General features: G+C 37.9%; 1 protein-coding gene across 7 annotated transcripts; it reads left to right on the top strand.

Moving 5' to 3' along the window:
* The first annotated feature begins 278 nt into the window (after nucleotides 1-278).
* LOC138714961 (NADH-ubiquinone oxidoreductase chain 5-like) lies at nucleotides 279-24,172 on the top strand. 7 transcript variants are annotated; one of them, XM_069847282.1, is made up of 7 exons: nucleotides 279-438; nucleotides 2,208-2,492; nucleotides 11,272-11,431; nucleotides 13,459-13,586; nucleotides 18,164-18,205; nucleotides 21,386-21,567; nucleotides 22,541-24,172. In XM_069847282.1, exons 1-7 carry the CDS (start codon nucleotides 339-341, stop codon nucleotides 22,748-22,750), a joined length of 1,107 nt encoding a protein of 368 aa, XP_069703383.1. In that variant the 5' UTR covers nucleotides 279-338; the 3' UTR covers nucleotides 22,751-24,172. The 7 variants fall into 7 exon arrangements, 5 of the variants coding, with proteins under 5 accessions (XP_069703383.1, XP_069703384.1, XP_069703382.1 ...); XM_069847278.1 differs by lacking the exon at nucleotides 279-438 and having other exon boundaries at nucleotides 1,462-2,492; nucleotides 22,541-24,171; XM_069847279.1 differs by lacking the exons at nucleotides 279-438; nucleotides 13,459-13,586 and having other exon boundaries at nucleotides 1,458-2,492; nucleotides 22,541-22,709.
* The last annotated feature ends 443 nt before the right edge of the window (nucleotides 24,173-24,615 follow it).

Here is a 24,615-nt window from a genome sequence, read left to right as displayed (position 1 = left end):
AGTTTCCTTATTTTGATCCATCTGTCTTTTATTTAAACTTTAAATTAGGGAGGATGTTTTGCCGCACCCTTTATTTGAATGAATGAATGAATGAATGAATGAATGAATGAATGAATGAATGAATGAATGAATGAATGAATGAATGAGTGAATGAATGAATGAGTGAATGAATGAATGAATGAATGAATGAATAAATAAATAAATAGATAAATATATAATAGAGTGCATCGCTGTGGAGTAAAAAAATAAGACAACATATTTAGTTATGGATTTTAGAGTCGGGACTCTTCCACGTGGTGGCGCTGGTCGCATGTGGTCTGGTATGTCTCGCGAACAGCATGGTGCCCAATGCCATGAACTACCTCACGAAGGCGGTGGAGTGCGACTTCAAACTAAGAGTAGATGACAAGAGGACATTCAACGACATCACCTATTGCAGTGAGCCGCTATCATGTTTTGTTTGAAGCCTTTCAGGTTCATGTTCAGTATGCATCTCCTTCTCAAATGAGGCACTCTTCACCCACTTTACTTCCCCATTAAACGAAATATAAAAATAAAGCATTGCAATGACAATAATAACGTAATAATTTTTACAAGAGAAAATTTTGTGCTGCCACACGTTTTGCAAGAACTACGGTTCACGTCTTTCATCATAGAATCAGTGACAAAAGTTGATATCACCACGCATCGGCCAAATGTTCCTGTACCCTATGTGGAACGCGAGGTGCTGCCAACATCACTAGTCTTCCATGCAAGGACTAACATTAAAATGCAGATGACAAAAACTTTGCATCATCATTAAATATATACGTATATATATATATATATATATATATATATATATATATATATATATATATATGCTTATGTACAGATACGGAATTTAATTTTGGAGCCAGTCTTGTTTACTGCACATGCGCAGTGTGTTGTATGCGAAAAACATTAAGGGAGCTTCACATTTTATTTCCGTATCTGTGCACAGTGTGTTTAATTAAACTGATTAATTAAATTAAAAAAAAATGCACCCATGATATCGAAAAAGTGTTGTTAGCACGCCAATTGTCTGTTTCTCCAAAGATATTCTTCCAATTTTGTTCACATTTAGTCAGTTCTTCCCAAAATGATACCAGTGAAACAAGATAGTAAGCCTTAGTAAGAAGAACCGAATCATAGAATATAGGCCTAATTAAATTTATAATAAGATGAAAAATTGACTATTATGGAACACATGGAATATAAACTTAGAAATATCATCTTAATGGCATCACTTCACTTTTTTCTTATTTTCTTTTCATCTTTATTTTTAATATATTTTTCTCCGTCTCTTCGTTATTATGCTACTCTAAATTCCTTTATTTCTTTATATTCTTATTTAATTTTTCTTTTCCTTCCAATATCATTTGTCTTTCGTTTGATTCGTTAATTTGTCTCTGTTTCATTCTTTTCTTCTTTTATCCCCAACTCTCGATTCTTCTTTTCTTTTTCTCTCCAGTCTTTTCATATGTTTCTTTGCTCATTTATTTATTTATTTTCCTACCTCGGTATCTTCATTCCTTGGCTCACCTCGATTTTCCTCCTTCCTTCATTACTACTTTATTTAGTTTCGTTCAACATTTCTCTCTTAACTTTGTTTTATTCTCTCGTCCCACTTTTTATTTTCTTTGTTTTTCTTTTTCTTTCCTTCCTTTCATTTTATCATGTTACTTGCTTCTTTCAACATTTATCTTTCATTTTTGTTATATTTTTCAGTCTTTCTATTTTCCTTCCTTCCGTTCTTTGTTTTCCTCTTCCCTTCATTTTATTTAACACTTTTCCTATTTGTTTCTTTAAATATTTTAAACATTTATCCTTTAATGTAGTTTTATTCTCCTCACCTCTCTATTTCATTTCCTTTCTTTCTTTGCTTCCGTTTTCCTTCCTTTCTTTCGTGTTATTCACTTTCCTTCTTTCTCCCTGTAGTATTTTCGTTCTTCTTTATTCCTTCCTGAATTTTCTTTCTTCTCTCCTTGTTTTAGTTTTCTTCCTTTCTCTATGCCTTCCTTACTTTCTTAATTTCTGCCTCTGTTTCCTTTACTTCTTTCTCCTCTTCTTTCTTTCTTTCTTCCTTTATTTTCTTTCTTTCTCGTCTTCTTTCTTTCTTTCTTTCTTTCTTTCTTTCTTTCTTTCACACCAACTGCGTATCTTCTCAAGAGGGGGCGGTGTTCCAGGTCTGGTGGGCGGTACTGCGGTGTGGGCGGCGCTGGGCCGTCTGCTAGGTCGTCGTCTGCCGTTGGCCGCGGCGGTCCTGTGTGAAGCTGGGAGCGCGGTCGTCATGAGCTTTGCCCGCAACCGCAGCCTCTTCATGACGTGCCGCTTCTTGTGGAGCATGTGTGCCGCCGGGACGCACTGCCTCGCCGTCATTTTCCTGGCCGAGGTGCAACCCCCACGACATCGTGGTGCGGCTCTCAGTTTCCTACAGGTCGCTAGCACTGTTGGAGCAATTCTCGTCCCACGTGAGTGTCAAACAATACGGCCTAAGTAAATCTAGGCTCTCAGATTTAATAACGGATTCTTAATTACGTCAAAATATATATTTTTACTAACATTTTTAATATTAACCTGGCTATACCTTTAGAGAACCGGAAAACCCGTTCGCTACCCCCTTCCACAACTGGAGTTGGATGATACTGGCGTAAAACACAAACAAATCACTTTACTAGGTATAGGAGGGAAGAAAAGTACTTCATCCATTTACGTAAACTAGGAAATATCGCGATTTTGAGTTCGATAATTTTCATTAGGATTTTTATTTAATCAAAATGCAGTACTGTATTAACAATAAGTGATTTTACTCACGAACTGAGCTATCCATGCGAACGTATTCATTATGCACTGTATATTATACTGTCTACAGCACAATAGCGTAGCCTACAATATAGAGAATAATGAAGTTCAATTGAAAAATAATCATAATATGGATATTTAAACACATTTTTGAAGATGGTAGCCATTCATTTCGATAGCCTACAGGCTTCAGTTCTTTTGTGCATATTATCGCACTATAAACTATTGCATCTAATTCCAATTACCAGTTTCGTCCTTCGTACTAGTAACTCATGTTGAAATAATTCTGTACCTACTCTATAAAAGAGTAACCTTATGTAATGTAAATTCAATCTTCACTTCTGCCCGACTCGCATAGATAAAATTACTCAGACATGTTATCTACTGTCCGTCCAAGTGGTTATTCCGCAGGATCGTAGAAAGGAGGGAAATCACGTGACAGTTAATTACTTAACGAGGCCCTTTTATTTAAGTTATTTTAAACAGTTGTGTAATATTACGTAAACGTCCAATTCCTAACAGAAATTAATGTTTTCAGAAAAGAGCTAAGACAGCCCTGCTTTTACAGAGGGCCGTGCAGAAGCAGGTGGGGGAAATCGGGATGCGACGTAGGCAAACGGACAGTACCTGTGCGAAAATATGATTCAATATTAAAAGTTCTTTCGTCACTGGAAAACGCGAACATTTTTCTTGAACGTACTATACTCAGTAACTCTGTGCTGTTTACTATAAGCGGCCTTGATTCTGTCTGGAAAACAGTTGAAACTTCATTAGTAGAAGGGGTGGGAGTGAAGTACATTCAAAAACTCAGGTACAATAAAAATTGAAGTAAAAATAAAATGATGTCTCTGTACATATTCGAATATTTTAATAGAAATAAATTGCGCACAATGTGCATCGCTTTATATGTCCTTTACAAGTTCACTGATGGAGCATATTCTTGCTGGACATCTCGTGATGTGGTATCTGTCGCACGGTTGGGCACACAGTTTACACACGCATGTATCCCTTGGGTCTTGAAAACTTGTTGTCACACACATTTTGAAATGGAAACCATGCACAGCTAGTCCTGTTACTAAGTGTCTCAGTCCACTCGCGTCGCGTCATTGCCTCAGTAGTGTAGAACTCCTCCCATACTTCATCCTTCTTCCTCCGCAACTCTTCTAACAGCTTCTTGTAGTACTCTGTACATGGCAGCTGCAGGTTGATCCTCAGATACTCCACTACAGTCCATGAGGATTTACTTGTCTAGTCCCTTTTAGAAAGAGAGAGAATGCTCACCATCTCTCTCTACCCTCATTTATGATGGTCGACACTCCTTCAAACGACCACGAGTTACCAGTGGCGGCATTCTCTTCCTCTTCAAATTCTGACTCCACTCCGCCAGAAAGTTCGTCCGTGTCCGTGTCGTCCAAATTTATTACGAACGAATAATAAATTTCCATCTACAAGTCCATCCTTCGCCCAATAAAACTTTTCAACTTTTTCTATGCGTTCACAGGCCTTCCTCCAATTTTCTTTCGTCACTTTTGCAAGTGCGCTCATTTTTAACCTGTTACACACGTTTTTTAAGAGTTCTGTTCGGGCGTTTCTTTCCTGGAGTTCGCAGCACACTTCCACTTCCGCTTCCGCTTTCTAGCGCTTCCTTTTGATTTTTGTTTTTTTTTTTTTTGTTTTTTGTTTGTTTGTTTGTTTGTTTTTTTCTATTTTAATCCTGTTAACACCACGAGATGATATATGTGTCGCTGCAGCAGTACTTTCGATAAAACTCGGCACAGATATTGTTTGTTTTCCGCATTTCAGTGCCTCATATTCTCCAGTAAAGAATTTATGTGCCTTAATAACCATGTTCATACCGTCCGACTTCAAGGCTTTCCCGCGTTTTCCCATATTGCCTACCATTATTATTAAATACAAGAGCACAACACTCATTACAATATTTAAGGTAACAGTGAAACCATGTATCTCCGAAAACATTTTAATTTGTGAATTATATTATATTAAATTGGTACAACAAGATACAAGTATGTATGATTTGAGGCTTTCTCGGCGTTGGTTCGCTAATATGTTTTCGCGGGATATCAGCCGAGTTAAGATTTTGGAATGCTCCAAGCTTTCGACTGCTATCTCTGCAGCCATCTTCAGGGAAGTGATGTTCGAACAGAAAGTCGAAAGGTTATATAGATGTGGCTGTCTCAGGCCACATCTATATAACCTTTCGACTTTCTGTTCGGACATCACTTCCCTGAAGATGGCTGCAGAGATAGCAGTCGAAAGCTTGGAGCATTCCAAAATCTTAACTCGGCTGATATCCCGCGAAAACATATTAACAAGATACAAACTCGTCCACACCTGTGGAGTAACGGTCAGCGCGTCTGGCCGCGAAACCAGGTGGCCCGGGTTCGAATCCCGGTCGGGGCAAGTTACAGTACCTGGTTGAGGGTTTTTCGAGGTTTTCCCTCAACCCAATACGAGCAAATGCTGGGTAACTTTCGGTGGTGGACCCCGGACTCATTTCACCGGCATTATCACTTTCATTTCATTCAGACGCTAAATAACCTGAGATGTTGATTTAGCGTCGTAAAATAACCCAATAAAAAAAAAGATACAAACTCACTTCACTATTCACAAGATACTACTAACTAATGAACTCGAACAACCCCGAGACGCCACTGAGAGATCCACTAATTGGGTTTGCAAAAGTGTGAAGGGAGAAGGGAGGAGAAAGGGCATTCCAAGAATTGTACAAAAGGAAACCTCTTGCCCGTCACATCTGGTGGCAGTCGGTAGACAAGGACCTCAGACAAGGACAGTAGAAATCACGCCAACTTAATCCTCATGCACTGTAGATATGTCTCTCGGGCTATACTAAAAGCCAGGTTATGAACCGACTAAACCGGAAGCAACGTTTTGTTGTTCTCTTTCTGAGCTCTGTTGCCACATAGTGAGGCGAGATTCAAAGCGTGTTCAGCGTTTGTCACCGATATGTTTAAAATAACTACTGTATATAGTTCTCGATAACACTATCCACAATACTAGTAATTAAAATTACTGTTTTTAAGAAAGCACGAGCTAATGACGCTGGTACGAAATGCGACTGTAATGCACGTGGTACTGCAAATGAACTGGCTACACTGTCTCCGTGATTCCGTTGCCAGATTTTCGTTAGCAGACGACATTTTCACGCGAGGTCCAATGAAAAGCTCCGTTCTCGTTCTCCCCTCCATCCCCCACACACAACGTGTCATCACTGCACAGGCTACCCCCCTAACCCGCACTTTCCTCTCGCCCTTCCAACTACTTCCTGTTTCGTCGGTTCATAACCTGGCTTTTAGTATAGTATGTAGGTCAATCTCGATGGCCTTGAGACCCTCCATTGCCCTCATTTGACTTAAAGTTAGATGCTCCCATATAAGCTCTAGCCCATACGTGAGTGTAGGACACACTTTCGCTTCGAAAAGCCTCTTAGCTGTATTTAGCGACAATAGAGTTGGAGATGTAATGTCATAAATTGCACGAACTGCTGCTATTAATCTGTTCTTCAGATGTATATTCGAATATTTTCGATTAAGATTCAGAATTGCTTATTGACAACTTGTGTTTTAAGGCTGCGGTAGACTACCATAGAATATGAAATGTCATTGTAAAATACGGACGTTTTCCTACCAGCATTCGTAGAATACAATGCAACCTTAGATACATAAAGGTTGTGCTAGTTGCATATACAACTGGCGCTGTTATCTACCAATGCTATTAAAACGACGACATATCCTAATAACCCGAATCTAGACAGCTTCGTGGTCTAGCGGTCACCTTTCCTAACTACAAAGCGTAATATTCGAGGTTCAATCCTCCTGAGTATGAAAATTTGTCCTTAAAGAGACTATTAAATCTTTCACTAGAATAATATTTTCGTGTAATAGGATGTTTCTGAAATTTGTAAAGTTCAAGAAGGTACCTGAGTGATTGTATATTAAGTTTTTTTATAGGAAAAATCACATTACTGTCCTTATTAGAAATATATTTTTCTCATATACGATGTTTCTGGAACTCGTACAGCCAGATATAGAAGTTTAGTGAATGTAGGCCTACATGGAGGGTTTCTGTAGGCAGGAGCACCTCAGTGTTCAGGTAAAGGCCCTCAAAATTATCTGAAGTGTGGGAGCTGTACGGCACAAAAAATCATAAAAAAATCAGAAAGGAAACCAAATACAAATACTGCAGATCGATTTATCAAAATGCAGTGGCCACCCGTATGAGGGAACATATTTCAAGTGTGTCGTGTGTCACAATCTGTCAAATTAATGGCTTCGAAAACTGCACATAAATAATTAATTATTGATAGACTGTTTAAGAGAAGTAATACAAGTTATTTTCACATGTCTGGAACTTACAGCTGAATACGTTTTTCACATTTTACACATTCGCTCAAATTGCTATTCATGAAGGTGCATGGAGGGCATGGAGGTAGAACTCCATACTTTGATAATCTCGGCACAAGAATGGATGCTGTGTTATGCGTTACGCGCCAACCGCAAAAGAAAGAAAAGGAACATTCTACTTTTTAAATTAAAATCTTAAGGTTTCACTTTTTCCAATTTTTTTTTACTAGTAGGCTGTAGTGCCATGCTGGAGTACTCAGGAGTAGGCGGTAATAACTGGGAACCACATGATTACTTGCTCTGTAGAACGTTCACCGCAAAAATTCCATGCAGACGGTCTCTTCGGAAGATGATAAGGTGTAATGGTTTCCATTTTCTATTGCAATTTGTGTAAGAATAAACGGTAATATAATCTGAGAAACTCTGTTGTATAAGTGTCAATTCATTTGCCTTCGACGGAATTGAAAATCTAATCCTTAACGTGAAAAACCAACGCTTACTTTCATAATTCAGAATAATCTTTATCATCACTATTGCAGTAACAACGGTAGGTAACACAGTGTATTCTATTCCCCAGGGAATCAGCTTTATTTAATCTATATGCGAATATTTTTCGAATCAAGTTACAATGGGAATCCCTGAAATTGTTGGCGATGTCTAAGTTTGTGTATGTTACATTTCCAGTGTGTGATATGTCGTGGAGGATGGCGGTGCGTCTGTCTTGTTCAGCTTCTTTTCTGGGAGCCCTAGTGATTCTAGTGCTTCCCGAGAGCCACCGTTTTCTACTGTCCAAAAGGCGCGAGAAGGATGCTATAAGAGTGCTACGGACAGTGTTCAGCTGCAACACGGGACGACCGCGACACCATTATCCTGCGAGTACTGATCTCGCCATTAAAGTAACTACGTCACATGCTAATGTTACATAATTCTTCAGAGGCAAGAAGGTGCAAGAATTATTCTTTTCATATGTGTCATTTATTTCCCAGACATTTAAATAGGGTAAATCTGTACCACATCACAAATATAACAAGTTCTGATATCAGACACTCATATTTTCGGCAAGAAGCTGTGAGCTTGTTGAACTACGGCTTAGTCATGTCTCAAATATGAGCCAGAATTTAATTCTGGTGCAGGTACAAGTCCTGAGGGACAATCCCGACTCCCGGGAACTGGAGCGTAGCAAACTAGAGGAATACGTACCCGAGTATCTACGGCCACCCTGGTACTGCCTGCCTGTCCTCATAATAGCTCAATTCTGCATCACGTACAGGTAAAATGCCTAAAATGCCTCGTCGCCTGCTAAATCCCGTTTATTAAATAGGCCTATTAGTATAGGCTACTTTATATTACATGTCTCTTGTTTGTTTGTATAAAAGCTGTCAACTTCTACATATTTACGAAATAGGCGCAGACAAATAAAGATCGCTTAAAAATTATGCCTTTTATTTATTTTCTCAAGTAGGCCTACCCCTGCAGTTTGTGGAGTTGAATTTTGCTATGTCATAGTTCAGAATTCTTTTCCCTTAATTTTTTTACAGTCACCTTCGTTTCCTCACACATTTCCTTCAGCGTTCAATACGTCTCCGTGTCTCTGTTCTGTAAAAGTTATCACCAATTTAAGTGAGCCATTTCTTAAGAATCATTGTGTTCTCATTTCGTTGACTTGGATTTCTGTGATGAACTGCAATCCAAAATGAGAGTAAGCACACTGTAACTGACGTAATTGCTGTTAAGAGGAATTGACGTCATGAATAACAGTAGGCCTATTTCCATCTATCATGGAAAAGTTTCGATTTCGGACGACATACGCTGATTTTACCTTTTTTTTTCTCTCAACAGGAATCTCTTCCTGAAGTTTATCCTCATATTTTAAGTTCACCCTGTATTGTAATACTAAGAAGTCAATAATAATAATAGTAATAATAATAATAATAATAATAATAATAATAATAATAATAATAATAATAATAACAATAATAATAATACATGTGTCAAGTGTGTCTGTGGTTGCAGTTACTACACTCTGGCGATCTGGTACGAGGAGCTCGTGGGACACGAGGCATTTTTCAAAGTGCCGCGCCAGTTGGTGTCTTCGCCACCCAGCTGCGAGCTAGGCGACTTTCCACTCTCCGAGCGACAGTACCACACACTCATCTTACCGCCTCCCTCGCAGCGCAAAGCTACGGAGCCGCCACTGGACCCGTGCCGCGTGCTCACGGAGAGCTACAAGGAGCAACGCTTCGTGGGTCTCCTGCTCACTCAGATGGGCGCCCTAACTGCTGCTCTGTGGCTTCTTTGTCTGCTCGATTCTTTAGGGAGTCGCGTTTTCATCCGCCAGTATCTGCATGTTCTTAATGTCATCTGACATAGAGTGAATCGGGGGGAGATGACTATCGGGGGAAGATGCTTATTTCTTTGTAGTTCCACATTCTTCCAAGAGAGAACGCCACGCGAATGTCTTCATGATCACTGAGACGGTTGAATGTGTGTAGAGTGGAAGCTAACTCATTTTGCCACATATTCTTATTGTGAAAAGAAGAAAAGCAAGAAAACAGTTCATTTTTCTGCTATAAAATAATTGAAAAGGTATGCTGAAATTTTAATACATCCTTCAATTCGTAATAACTGTCAAATCTTTGTAATGGATATTGTAGTAAAGGTTCTAAAGTTTGTATTGTTAACAACCAACGACCTTGTTCCGCCATCTTAGGTTGCGTCACAGGACTAGGCATCTTACCCCGATATTTGCGAAAGATGCTCACTTCTTTTCGGGATAAGATAGTAACTTTTTGCAATAGTTTTATTTTTATTTTTTGTTTTATTGCAGGGAATACGTAAACGTTACGTAAGGTCCTCTGATAGAGGTCAGTGGATTGAGGACAGTCTTCAACTTGCGATGGAACATGTTAGAACAGGGGATATGAACTGTTTTAGAGCATCGCAAGCATACGGGATTCCTTACCGTACCCTTAAACGCCGCCTAAAAAGAATGATGGCAAAAAATGTACTGTATTGAATTCATTGTGTGCAAGAAGTGATTTCACGAGTCTTGCACACGGCAATAAAATCTGTGTAACTACTGTGTTGCTAAATAGTGATAAAGGAGTGAGGAAGTGTAGGCCTACATGAACTTTAGATTAAGTTATTTTTGTTATATACATGTATCGAACGAAGTTCAGGTAAAATACATATATAAGTAAATAGCCTACGTTAATTGCATTTGCCATCTTACCCGACTATCGACTGCCTACAGTGCAGGTAAGAAGAAAACCTGTATCTATAAAGAAGGTAATTAATGTTTTCTGTTTTGTACCAAAAATATAGTTTCAAAATACCTTCCAGACTTTGATATTTCAATATGAAATTCAAAACAAAATGAACAGTATCTTAAATTTTCAATCAAAGAAAAAGTTAGGCAACTTCCCCCGATCCACTCTATATAGAAATGACAGTCGTTTTTCTCGCGCTGCAGGTTCCATCATCATGGAAGAAGGTAACTTATATCCAGAGAGGTCGCCTACTCTGTTGAGCTCTAATGTCTGATCTTACCTATCTGCCCTGATGATGGGACCTGTATGTAGTGCCAAACGTTGGAAATGTCAAGCTCTAAGAAACGGCGAAAAACGGAAAGTCTAATTATTATTGTGACCACATTCACCATAAAATTCTAAACATAGCCTACATATAATTACATTTGATTTATAGTGAAAGCAAAATTATACTACGCCATAGATATTCGAGATAGTTTGTATCGTAGGATAATAAAAAGACATAGATTTCATGATGTTAAATTATATCGCACTTAGATCGCGTCTGTGGTTCAAGTGCTTAGTGCCCTAGTCTTCCATTCAGGCGGTCCGGGTTCGATCCCGGTCAGGCCGTGATGAAATTTGTGGTATATAAAGCAAACATTTTTTTCATCGGGGTACTCTCTTTTCCTCTATCGTTCCACCACTTCGCCCCTCATTTCATCTATCATCCGCAATAGGCATTTTTTTTACAATGTTTAACTTGTTTTTGGATCATGATTCATGAATAATATTAACTTAAGTTGTTATGGTTGCAGCTCTGAGCCACGCACTGGCGGGAGCGTTCATCTTCTCTAGTTACTTTCTGCACGTCAGCAATCATGGGCTCATCTTCACATGTTTGTTTGAGGCTGCCTGCGTGATGGCTATCACGCCTGCACTCTGTCTGGCCACCGAGCTCTTCAGCACCCGTTACAGGTACGTAAGTCTAATGGAAATGCATCTCTTCAGAAACATCTAATGGTCGATTGACGGAAATATGTATTTCCAGTAACCGCTCTCAGCCGCTATAGATTGTTCTGACACAAAAATACGTGTTCAGCAATCATTACAGATTAATTTTACAGAAATGTACACGTTTTCAACAGTGCATAGCTGTATAATCGATTTAAACTAAACAGATCGGTTTTTTAATTAGTTTATTTTACGACGCTTTATCAAGTGCTATGGTTATCTAGCGTCTGAGTGAAATGAAGGTGATAATACCAGCGAAATCAGTCCAGGGCACAGCGTCGAAAATTACCCAGCATTTACTCTTAATGGGTTGAGAGAAAACCCCGAAAAAATCTCAATCAGGTAGTTTTTTGAAACCAGGATTTGAACCCGGGCCCGCTCGTTTCACAGTCGGACATACTAACCGTTACTCCACAGCGGTGGACCCAGGTCGGCTTGATTGCTAACATTTCGTGTAACAAGTATACGTCATCAACAACCTCTACAAGTGGGTTTGATAGAAATACACTTCAGCAAGCTCTATAGGTTAGTACAATGGTTTCCAAACTTTCTGAAGGCGCCGATCCACTTTTGGGCGAGACTTCTGTTTCCGACCCCCACGACTATACCGGTTCTTGACCCCATTCAAAAAATAGCAGAGCACTATACACTTTTGTATAAAAAGAATACCTCAAGCTTGCAAAAGAAGCTCTTAAATTGTAGGTAATATATGCAACCTCATATTTATACGAAAAAATTTTCTCGTCTATGATTGTTATCAAAACATAAGCGAAAAATCTCATTGTACTTGAAAATGATATCACCGTATGTGTAACGAATAATTAGGGCTAGTTCAGATATGAGAAACTACATTATAAAAAACAGGCACATTTATCACATTAATTATTTATTACTTTATAGCTAACTGCTGAAACTTTGTTTTTATTTTTGTGTTAAACGTTGTTTATGTTTATATTTCTAAATACAAAATAAACGTATCTTATTTAGGCGTTATTGAACTCTTCACAGAATCCCTCAGAGTATCGTGATCTTCACTCTGGAAACCACTGGGTTAGTGTGATGAAAATACAGTGAAATAATATTGTACGTGGAAAGTCAGAAAATATGGTTCTCACAGCCATAACATTTATCTATATACTCGTACAACAATGGTGTCACTTTCTAATATCGCATATTTACTAAGCATTAATAGTATTACTGCTATTGAAGTTATGCATTTGCCGTAATATGTCACGGATATAAAATTCAGTTGCGAAAAAAATAACGCTTTTGAAATGTAATTAATTCGCATATATGGGCAATTTCAACAGAGACTTAGACCTGTAGAAATATTTGATCAGTAATTAAGGAAAGTTGGTGGAAAGTCTAGGTAACCCAGGATTCTCTTATGCAGTTATGCACCATAAGTAAAAAACCGGGAACATACAGTCTTATTTTCCTTTCGCTTCTTAAAAACAAACCGGTTCTCGAGTGGTTCTGAACCTTCGATGTTAGAGTCTAGAGACAAGGATTACGCATTCAACTAACGAGGACGAACATTTGGAACCTAACACTTTGAATTACACCATAACCATGCTAGAATTAATACTGACATACAAAAAGGTTAGTTTTCACAGCAATAATAAAAAAATAAGTTACTGAATACATGAAAAATATAAAATAAATTAAGTAGAATTAATCGAACGAATGTTAACAAGTAAATACAGTATACAGATATTAATAAATGTAATTAAATACAAAGTAGGCTAAATAAATTAATAAAAACTGGCAGAAAAATAGTTATTCATAGGAGAGCTACAACTAGCTTTTTGTTCCAGTTGCAATTACTTTATTGCTAAGGTTTCATCCGCTTCACTGATAAAGGTCGATACAATCTCTGGAACTCTGTGTTTATCTATAAATAGTTTTTGATTTTCTTTCACAAACAGAAAATAATGAGTTTTGTTTTAAGAACAAAAGATCTCTGAAACTGCCTATTTCTTAACTTCCAGACCGATGGGCGTAGCGCTGATCGTGGGTGCAGGACAGCTGGGTGCCATCTTGGGAAATATGGGCTTTCTATTGGCTATTAATAACACGTGCGTGTATCTCGTCTCAGCTATGGCCATCGCTATCACTGGTGAGACAAGAAGTTCGACCCAAGAAAATGCATTTTCCGTCCAGTAAAAACTAATTTAATCTAATCTAGAATCTAATCACATCCCTATATGCATAAAATTTCTTTGCCCTAACTTGATATACGTATCACCCATGTAAGTGACATTTAACTTAGCTGTAATGTTGGAATCTGAAGGACAATAAAATTCGTTGGAATGGCTTCCTTCGAAAGGGAAGTACAGTTAGAAGACACGTTAAAAATTTATTACACGTGAAAGAAACCTGTCCTTTAGGTAAAATCAACTGTGACCATTTTCTACCCGATGTTTCCTGTTTTACAGACGTTTCAGGAGACGTGTGAGACAACAATTGTCTTTGATGATAGATTAAGGAAAACTGAAACCAGATTCTAGCATTTTCTACAAGACTGTTACGAGGGTTTTACTTGTATAAAGTGCTAACCTTTATTAACAGTGCTAACTATCTAGGGCTGTGCAAAGAAGCAGCAAGTTGACGTATAGAGAGGCTTTTTATTTACAAAACATGTAGCAAAAACTCTCTAACAGAGTATTTGCATGTAGTGTAGACATAGCTAAATATAACACAGCTGTAATATAATATGATCTATTATTCTGCGTCAAACATGGTTGGATAATTCAACGAGACAATAATAATAATGTTATAGGAGATATGGATAGTCAAGGCATTGTGTATAAAGCCTAGTAATTGTGTATAACGTCTAAAGCTGTTAAGCGACTTCTCTTTATCTTGAGTTATATTGTATAACTTATCAGTGGCGTCTCGTGGCCTAGAATTCGTCCGGGGCTATTTTATTATAGTTTGTCATGCGTGGTACTAAAACTAAAAATTTATTTTTTATTGCTCATAAAATTACATTACCTTTACTTGTATTACACTATTTTACAGCGAGTCCACACCTGTGGAGTAACTGTTAGCGCGTCTGGTCGCGAAACCAGGTGGCCCGGGTCCGATTTCCGGTCGGGAAAAGTTACTTGGTTGAGGTTTTTTCCGAGGTTTTCCCTCAACCCAAAATGAGCAATGCTGGGTAACTTTCGGTGCTGGATCCCGGACTCATTTCACCGGCATTATCATCTTCATCTCATTCAGACGCTAAATAACCTAAGATGTTGATAAAGAGTCGTAAAATAACCTACTAAAAATAAAACTTTACCGCGATACGAACGCGACCGCGACAGAACTGAATGAGTCCCAACTGTCGTCCCTCTCCCGGCGCCTTCATTCGCAATATCTGTGTTATAGGATTTAGCATCTCCGTGCACTGAGCGCTACGCCGAATTAGGAACTACGTCATACTCTCCTCGTAAGGTCTGTATTGGGGATGTAGCATCTCTGGGCTAGAATTTATCTGTCGCTTCTACAACAGAAGACTATAGCATCTCCTCTGCGCAGATGAAGTCCAAACCTTGACTATAAGAGAAGAAGAATTCCTCTATATTTGAGAGTTGTTCGTAAATATCTTAAATAATATATTACGCAAATTTTCATGCGGGGCTGAGCCCCGAAAGCCCCAAAGAACGAGACGCCCATGTAACTTATGTATGGAACGCATAGTCATGATAGCATATACGTGCATTATAAAACCTAAAATCATGCAGGCAGAATATTAAAGAACATTCTATTGTGACATAGAGTAGCACTTGTTACAAAATATATCAACTTATTCCACTGACGGCGAAATTGCTGATGCGATATATTTAGTGGCACTTCCAGTGATTTTAAATTAAGTGCAATTAACTACTTCCAGGTGACAGTAATTCTGAATAACGATGAGAACCAATGTCCACGATTCTATATTTGAATCTACTTAAAATTGGCTGAGTTGATGACTGAAGTAGTTCGTCAAGATCTAATCAGCGATCTTTGCTGCAGAAAGATACACAAATATTTATTTGACTGTGAACCTCAAGAGAGTGACTGGAAATAGATTGCTGGAACATCATAACCAAAGCTCGGAACTTCGGGACTTGTGTCGTGTGCGTGAGTAAGGTTACAGGTGCAACGTACACAAAGCTCACGCTGCAAGTGCTCAGGGACAGTCGTGTGTACTAAGAAAGTGGCCACAACTAATGACAGGAAGACGGACGAAGAAACTATTATGTCGAAGCCAATGACATTCAAGAATTAAAAGTAAACGGTCTGTTTGAGAACATAGAAAATACGTGTTATTTCGAATGGGTATTATAGAAGTTTGAAAATACATTTTGTTTTAAATTTAAGATACAGAATTTCGTGGAGAATTCGGAGGAGATACATTATTTTTTTCGAATGGAGAGTTTATAGTTTGTAAGTTGTGCCACACACTAACTAGAGGCTGGAAACGAAATTCATTGAAAGGCATTGCAGTCCCTCAAATTGTAGAAAAGCCTGTCCATAGCCATGGATCGAAACGTAGAGGGGCTTGCCTAGTAGTGACACACTAATTGAAAATTATTTTCGAGAAAAATTTAGGATATACTTATCTTTCTCAGATACGAGATCAGCTTGCAACTGCTGAAAATCGAACAGAAAACAGTAACAGTGAAAACATTCAGTATTTTAAGTCTGCTACCAAAAAATCTTCGAATGTAGATAGTCATACACTGTAATAAAATGTACACAGCAGAACAGTAAATTTGATATATTTCTCATGTTTATTTTTATTATATATATGCTACGAAATTACGTGTTTCAATCTACCATAATATTATCAATATGTTGTTGCAGCCAGAAACCACTTTTGTAGCAGACCTGACAGTACCTCCGTGCTGGAAGCGGGAGTTTGTTGACATTGAAGTCCGGTCGCTTAGTCACGTGCAAAGACACAAGTCCCCAAGTTCCGAGCTTTGATCATAACTTAAACAAGTAGTTTGCACCTACAGTGAATAGAGTAATATCCAAGACCAGCCATTAGAAACGAACCAACCAGTTGTTTGTACCTGATATACATGCTTCCCTCATTCTTCTGCTACACGCACTATACGGGAGTGTGTTGCCTCTTCTCTCCTCCTCAAGCGGTCCTTATTTTGTTAGGTTTCCAAGCAACTGACACAGGAGAGATTACATGTCAGTTAATATCATAACACCTGACGCGCTATCAAGTTTCTCTTCAAGATTGTTAATGTTCCAGAGCTCATCATATCGGCTGCTCATGGGCAATACGCCAACAAACACACAAGAACGGTTGCCTATTGACAGGCGCAATTTCTTTTCGACTATAAATTTCTTATTTCAATAACCACCTACTAACTTAGAAAACTATTATTATCAGTTAGTGACAACAATTTTGAATCACACGGTACATACTGTGCATTAGTCAATGCAGAGAAATGAACACATGTTACTCATGTAATTATTTTCAATCAATCATTGTAAAAAAAATATAAATTATGTTTTATTTAATGACACTCGCAACTGCCGAGGTTATATCAGCGTCGCCCGTGTGCCGGAATTTTGTCCCGCAGGAGTTCTTTTACATGCCACTAAATCTAGCACACTTAAATGCCGTTCACCTGGGCCGGGATCGAACCTGCAACCTCGGGCACAGAAGGCCAGCGCTATACCGTTTGCGCCACCCAGGGTGACCACTGTATCAATATGTTCAATCACTGTAATTGTAGTATTATAATAATGATCCAATTTACGATAAAAAAAAAAGCAACGAATAAGGCGCACAAAAAAGGTGTAGTGGTTCGAATACGTGTAAAGGATAAGTACCAATATTATGTGTTGTGTTGCCTCAAGTGGAGATGCAACGTCCTTCTCATCCGACGTCACGAAAGTCTCACTTTGTACCCTGCAATGCTGATTAAAAATAAATCCATATATGTAAGGTTAGTACACCGACTGCTCGAACGCATCCGATGGCTGCTTATAACTGCCTGCTCTTTCAATCGTCAAATATGTAACATGAATAGAAAAAATTGTCGTTAGATGGCAGCTCCTACCGGCTAGTGAAGTTGCCTGTGGATATAAGTTACATAGGTCCTATGCTTTATGTTCGTAGTATGTGATTAAAGTATTAGTTTGTTTCGTGACTCTAATAGCTTCTTCTGCCTCTTTGTTAATCCATTATATTCTTTGCTCTTGAAAGAACTGGAAAATCGGAAAACATTTTCTGTGTAGAACTTCCTTACATTGCTAAGTAAAGATTTCATGAATTTATCCACAAGAGTTTCTGACCCAAGTTTCTGATTATTACTATTTCTAACACACTTCAATATGTCATACTGGCACAACGTTCTTTTTCTTTTTCATAGTTCGGAGTAGACATACGGATGAACATAATATATTTGGTGCTGCTACCTACCATTTCAGCGAAATCATTGTTAGAATGATCTTATGAGAAGGCAGTATAAGCAGCCATCAGATGAGTTCAAGTAGGCGGTGAGTTAGGAATATAAAAAATCTCACACATAAACAAGGATGAGTAGGTTTTTAAGTAGATAGAGAGATAGATCGAAGGATAGACAGACAGGCAGGCACAGAGACAGAGAGAGGCAGTTATCGCAGTTCATATTATTTAAGCTCGGGACAAGATGAGTGAGTCTAGATCTGATGTGTTTGTTTTCTATGTTGCAGTTGCTGGATTCCTGGTGCTCCTAAGTGTGCCGGACACCATAGGTATGACTTTGCGCTGATCACGGCGCTAGAGTGATACTGTCTCATTAATATTGTACCGTTCTTCTTGTTATCAGGTCTTAGTTTTTTCTGAACGAATTAAATTTCTTTTCATCATTTCTCTGTTCTGCTACAGATGTATTTACAAATAAATTCCATATACTATTATTTATTTTTGTGACAAACAATACATTTCATCGGACGCAACAATAACATGCTTTTCCAAGGAAACTGAAGACACATTACATTTTAAGTACATCTCATTTCGTTCTGAAATTTGAAGTTTTGTTAAAAATCAACACAAAATGATAAATCCAGTGCTGTCTCTAAACGAGAATTACAAACAAAACAAGATCGCAGTTCGAAGTCAGTTGATATTTCTCAGAGAGCAAGGTGAGCGGCCGAGAATATGAAATGTGCCTTCTATTTTATTACAATTATTATTTCGAAGTAGAAAGATTAATCATAGTCCGTAAGATTGTAAGATGATTTGAAGGTTGTGGAGCTATATCGAAATTAGAAAGACAGAAAAAGCCCTTTCACGATCACTATCGTTGACAGTATCCTTGTCAATAATCAATAATAGAACGCGTCTAGGATCGATAAGGACAGTTCGTTAATATGCCGACAGATTGAAGTATGATGTAAATACGTGTAATGCAGAAAATTTTCAACAATGTGCGTATTCTACTTTATTATATCGGTCATGACGGAATGTATATCGAATACAACGTGTACACTTCAAGGTTTTTTTTTTTTACGTTTTTAAAGGTCGCGCGGCTAAAAGTTTGAGAAACAGTGGATTATATACTTACTTACAAATGACTTTTAAGGAACCCGAAGGTTCATTGCCGCCCTCACATAAGCCCGCCATCAGTCCCTATCCTGTGCAAGATTAATCCAGTCTCTATCATCATATCCCACCTCCCTCAAATCCATTTTAATATTATCCTCCCATCTCGTCTCCCCAAAGGTCTTTTTCCCTCCGGTCTCCCAACTAACACTCTATATGCATTTCTGGATTCGCCCATACGTGCTACATGCCCTGCCCATCGCAAACGTCTGGATTTAATGTTCCTAATTATGTCAGGTGAAGAATACAATGCGTGCAGTTCTGCGTTGTGTAATTTCTCAAAACCTTATTCCTTTGCTGTGGTCGTGCCAGAGAATCAGTCCTCTTCCGAGGCTTATTGTAGGGATTCGTAACAAGCTGTTTTTTACGGTGATGGGTTGTTAGCCCTTCGCCCAACCCCCAAGCTGGAGGACCATCCCTTATCGGCTGTCTACGACTGCTTATTCTATATATTCACAGCTACCCTCCATATCTGGACATACCTCTATTAAAAGATTCTTCATAGTCTTTAAAAAATTGTAATCTGTTCGAAACTTCCAGGACTTTTCTAGTTCGATCCGCTAGCAAGTAAACGTTAACTGTTGTATGCGTGAAGGCTCTCGAAAAAAAAAATTACAATAGTGACTTCTTCAGGCACTTCGCCTGACTTCACGGTTTGACGTTAATATCAGAGATTTTATTAAGTTACTTATCCATCCAAAGTACTTCACTCATGAAAACTATGTAATTGTTCATGTCCTGGGACTTAAAGTACGATTGTTCCTCGCTATACCTGTACTGGCGAAATTCATAGTCTATTAAGCAGATATATGTCATGGATGAAGAGAAAATACAATTAACCTAAAGAGCATGCTCGAATAACGTCTTGGTCGGCAAGTTCCACTGAGAATTTAAACTTGATCCAGTCCGAAAAACAGACGTAGTAACCATTTCACTAAGTGTGAACGAAAGTAGAAAAATAATCCACTTATATATTCCGCCAGTAAATCAGAATTATTAACAACATTATGAGTAATGGGCAGAATATCAAAACGTAGAAAATAAACTTCAATAGGGGGGATATAGCGATGTCAATAACATAACATGCACCAATATAAAATAGAAAAGGTAGGCTAATCATTGTAAACTCTACGAAGGATTACTTTAAAACGAGACATTATTTTAAAGTAAGTTATGTCTTTATAATATCCTTAAATGATTTTACTACTGCAATATTTGGAGACACCTTTATACGTTACTTCAACTTTAGTTTAATATTTTATTCGTCAGAGGCCTCTGTAGTTCTACGATACGTCCTCCTGCAGAAAATATCTGCAGTCTGAATCGAAACACTGACTCACAGGACATGTTCGTAAAGCATGTAATTTGATGAGGTGAAGAACTGTTTGTCGGTAATTTTTAAGTCTAGATTATTTTAAGTGCTGAGTCTACAACATGGGTTCAAACCTTCCGAGGACAATAACGCGATAACATTCAAAACATGGATTCGTTCCGGAGGGAAATAAAGATGTGCATCTCTGGATTTACTATACGCATAAGAACCCTAACCCTGACAGAGCTGCAGGCAAAATAATTTGTCGGCATTTCCTCGCCAGCGTTCAATTTTAGAGTTAAATAAATAACCTGTGCAGTTAAATAAACTACTACTGCTACTGCTACTGCTACTGCTACTGCTGCTGCTGCTGCTGCTAGGCTACTATTAACTCTAATTTTCTTCATTCTTCTATATAGGCTACACTTTTAACATATATATCACTGAACTTTTCAACTTCTTTACTGTGTTAATTTTTTAGGAAATTTCCTGGCTGACTAGTTTTTAAGTGTTGTTCTTCATTATTCAAACCCTTTTCGGACAATGAAGAATAACACTTCGAAATTAGTCAGCCAGATAATTTCCTAAAAATTAACACAGTAAAAAAGTTCAAAAGTTAATCAGTGTCTAATTTTCTTTCTGAATTCGAGCACTTCGACTCCAGTGACAAGCATGGTAACCACAGGAAACCACTAGTCTAGTCCACCTATAAATACATTGATGCGATATTTACTAGGCAATAAAAGTTCTAATAAAAGAGAAAGGTATGTTTTCAATTAAAAGTTAGGGCTATGGAATTTAAGGCGCGACGTCTAGCTTCCAATTGGCCCGAATTTCTATCTAGGCAGGTTCTGTAAGACTTGCGGTTGTTGAGCAAATTTTCTCCAGGTATTTTCTTTACCCTGTTCTTCTAATTTCGTTACTCCATTATTAATCTGGCATAATCTATTCGATCATGGGTCACCTCTGTATAGTTGGTTGTGAGGATGTACACTGAACATCTTGTTTCTCGCGACAGATCACAGCAGAGTGAACCTATGGCTGGAGAAGCTGGACAAGATGAACAGCTGCCCCGAGGAGATGACCATCAGAAACGACTACATATGGTTCCTGCTGCTTATGATGCAGAATCAGCGTCTGACCGTGCCCTTCAACAAGTTGCCCCCTGCCGGCAACTTACGCCATCTTGCACAAGTACTGGTATGGCAATATGACGCTCAGTAATATAGTATTTGAAAAGTACAGACAGAAAACAATCAAAGTCAAAATTCTCTTAAGGGTGACGTCATCATCTGCAGCATATTAGGCTACTGCAAAATTTATTGGTGTTCCTAATAGAAAAGTAGAAAAGAATGACTGCTTCAGTGATGATAATTCTACTTTTCCAGTATTTGGTAAGAAAAACACTAAAGTTTGCAGAAATAATATGATAATAATTCTGTCAACAATCATCAAAGTGTGCGATCAGATCACTTAACTTTATTCAGTCGAAACTTACATATGGGTAGTATAGTCTAGAAAATGACCTACTGAATTCCTTCACAGATATGTCAAATAGTAAAAATAAATTATTTATCATTTTCAATTTATAATAAGTAATATTAGTGGAACAGATGCTTTGTAGGAGCCACATATTATACGAAAAAAAGATCAGCGGATGTAATAGTTCGATTAGCGTTTTTAGTATTCGACATTCGATAAGCATTAAAAGCCACCAAATTAAAAATTAAATAAAAATAATTTAAATAGTTTGTTACTAGATGTGATTTTAGTCAGTTTGTTTTATATTTTTGGTCCAGGGAAAATAAATTTTACTATTACTGCCGTTATTTCCGTTTTGAAGTACAAGTCAACAATATAAAACTGACTGTTAATTTAGAAGTTGGCCACATTTTTTATCGATTGCAACAACAATACATATCGACAGTAACATTCATACCAATCAGCCAATAAGGAGATTGGCCCCTATAATGCATCTGTTCGATATTAATTAATATAATATAAGGGATTACAGAGCTTCACGCTTATTCGATTCCAACAAATATTTCTACATAAATATTTAGGAGGAGGGATTTTATTTTGTATTTTCTGTGGATATGGATATGGATAACGAAAATAAAAACTGGATGCAAGATAACCTACTTGAACAAATACTTGGCATTGCATGTTGTAGCCCAGCAAGGTGTACGAAGACGTGCTGATGGCGTCTAACCAGAATATGGCATGCTTGGATAAACTGCCGGAAGAAGAGGAAAACCCTTCAAAAGAGCACGAGTTGTCTGGAACCCCTATACCCCCATCAAAATTCCTCGACATTCAGCCCAAGCCCAAGAATGGAATGATGTGCTACATGGGGGTGTTCAGCTCACGGCACAACGAATAGACTGAAATCGCACTATTATGAGAAACATTATAATCACTTAACCTACTCTCCCTCAACAGTACATCGAACAGTGTAGCATTGAATAAACTTCCATCAGTGTTTTAGATTCTGATGACTATATGTTCCTCAAGTCATTCGGGGCTTATTTAACACTAGCATGCGAGACAAATTGAAGGGTTCAGAACCATAGTGGGCCAAGCGCCATTTACTAAAACCGTAGAAAACAAGGGTTAAAATGAAGTTATTACTATAATCCAATGGAAACATATAGCAAATAATATAAAGTATACACATTAAAACTAAATGATATGTCAATCTTCATTAAACTATGGTATTCACTTAACTTTAATCCTTGCTTTCTCCGTTTTTAATAAATGGCGCTTGGCCCACTATGGCTCTGAACCCTTCAATTAGCATTAAGGTAAAAAGTGTGTTTTAGGCAAACAGCCGAAGGCTACAGCATCGGCTTCCCAAGAGAAGGTAATTACAGATTCGAGTGTACGGTGAGGAAAAATTAAGAAACTGTGTACCAACTGCGAAGAATACCCGCAGTCAATATGCCACCTTTATCTGATTTTAATGCCTGAAGGGGCAATAGGACTTGAAAGAACTCTGTAATTATAATACATATCACTCGTATAAGAAATCAGCCGGCCGCTGTGAGCTCGAAGTCTAACAAGGGAACCTTCCGAAGTAATCAGATAGAAACCGTATTGATAGGTCATAAGGTGCATCTACACGGTTCAATTTTCTATGCGCGTACGCATGCAATCTTGAAAGAATCAAGTTTAAAACGCGCGTTCAATTAAGATGCATGAAGATTTTGTCTGTACACCAGGAGCGTACGCAAGAGAGTGGGGTTACCGGGTTAGAACCCCATCTTTCAACTTAAAAAATTACATATTTAGATTTAAGTTTTTTATCCATAGTCCTTTTCCCTTCTCTAATTTTTCATTGTCAGAGTAACAAAATCTATATCGACATAAGGCCTAGTCCTCCTACCCCTCCTAGAATATATTCGTCATGCCAGTTTCACTCATCATCCTTGGTGAGTTTCATGTCCCATTATTGTGTTTAATTAAATTTATTTCAATATATTTGAATAGATATGTGTCAGAGGAAGAACAATAATTTGTTTGTATGCATCTGTTAAATAATCTTATTTAGTTGGAAAATTTTTGTTCTATACAAACAGATATAAAATACGTAGGTAAGCCTATGTAGTGTTGACTAAGGGTGAGGGACAGGCCTCTACAGTCTGTAATTGCGTACCAATGATTTACACTTTACAGAGTGTTTCAATAGAAATACTGCTTTCTGTGTATTGGAAAAAGAATTCCATGTGTTGTGATTGCATCAAAATCACCACAGAATTTGACAATTTTATGAATAAAAAAAATGTAGTCGTGCTAATTTTATCTATTTGTGTGGAATGTAGTAAGGAACTATTAGTAGGCCTGTTTCATTTCTACTAACTTAAATATAGTCAATCAGTTGGACCGGAACGCCGTTCCGGAAAATAAAAATATATGCTTGTCGGAAACATGAGGAAGCCAAACTTGGTACCCAGGACGACTCCATTTGGCGATTGCAGAATTGATAAGGTGAGTTTCTGTAAATATTTCTTTCCAACTAATTAATTGAATATAACTAATTCACACAAATGCGTGGGTAACTTAATTATAATATTGGTATTTCATTTTATAGTCGCAGAAATGAGGCAGTGCGCATGATCAGAGTACGAGCGACCTGGTTCACAAGAGAAGGACTAGCTGAGGTAATAAAATTAGTTTTCTTTCGCTGTATGTCTGATCATGCACACTGTGTCCTTTCTGCGACTTATAATAAAGTATCTGTACGACAAG

Source organism: Periplaneta americana, chromosome 15 (assembly GCF_040183065.1).
Source record: "Periplaneta americana isolate PAMFEO1 chromosome 15, P.americana_PAMFEO1_priV1, whole genome shotgun sequence".
In the NCBI taxonomy this organism is placed as follows: Eukaryota; Metazoa; Arthropoda; class Insecta; order Blattodea; family Blattidae; genus Periplaneta; species Periplaneta americana.
The sequence above is the reverse complement of the archived record's forward strand: the minus strand, read 5'-3'. Positions and strand labels throughout refer to the sequence as shown.

What these genes read in the sequence shown, in the direction of transcription:
- LOC138714961 (XM_069847278.1), top strand. Translation starts at nt 1,502, where the DNA reads ATGTTTCTTTGCTCATTTATTTATTTATTTTCCTACCTCGGTATCTTC. An exon ending in TGGAGCAATTCTCGTCCCAC is followed by an intron (nt 2,493 to 11,271) that starts GTGAGTGTCAAA and finishes TTATGGTTGCAG; the next exon opens with CTCTGAGCCACGCACTGGCG. An exon ending in GCCATCTTGCACAAGTACTG is followed by an intron (nt 21,568 to 22,540) that starts GTATGGCAATAT and finishes TGCATGTTGTAG; the next exon opens with CCCAGCAAGGTGTACGAAGA.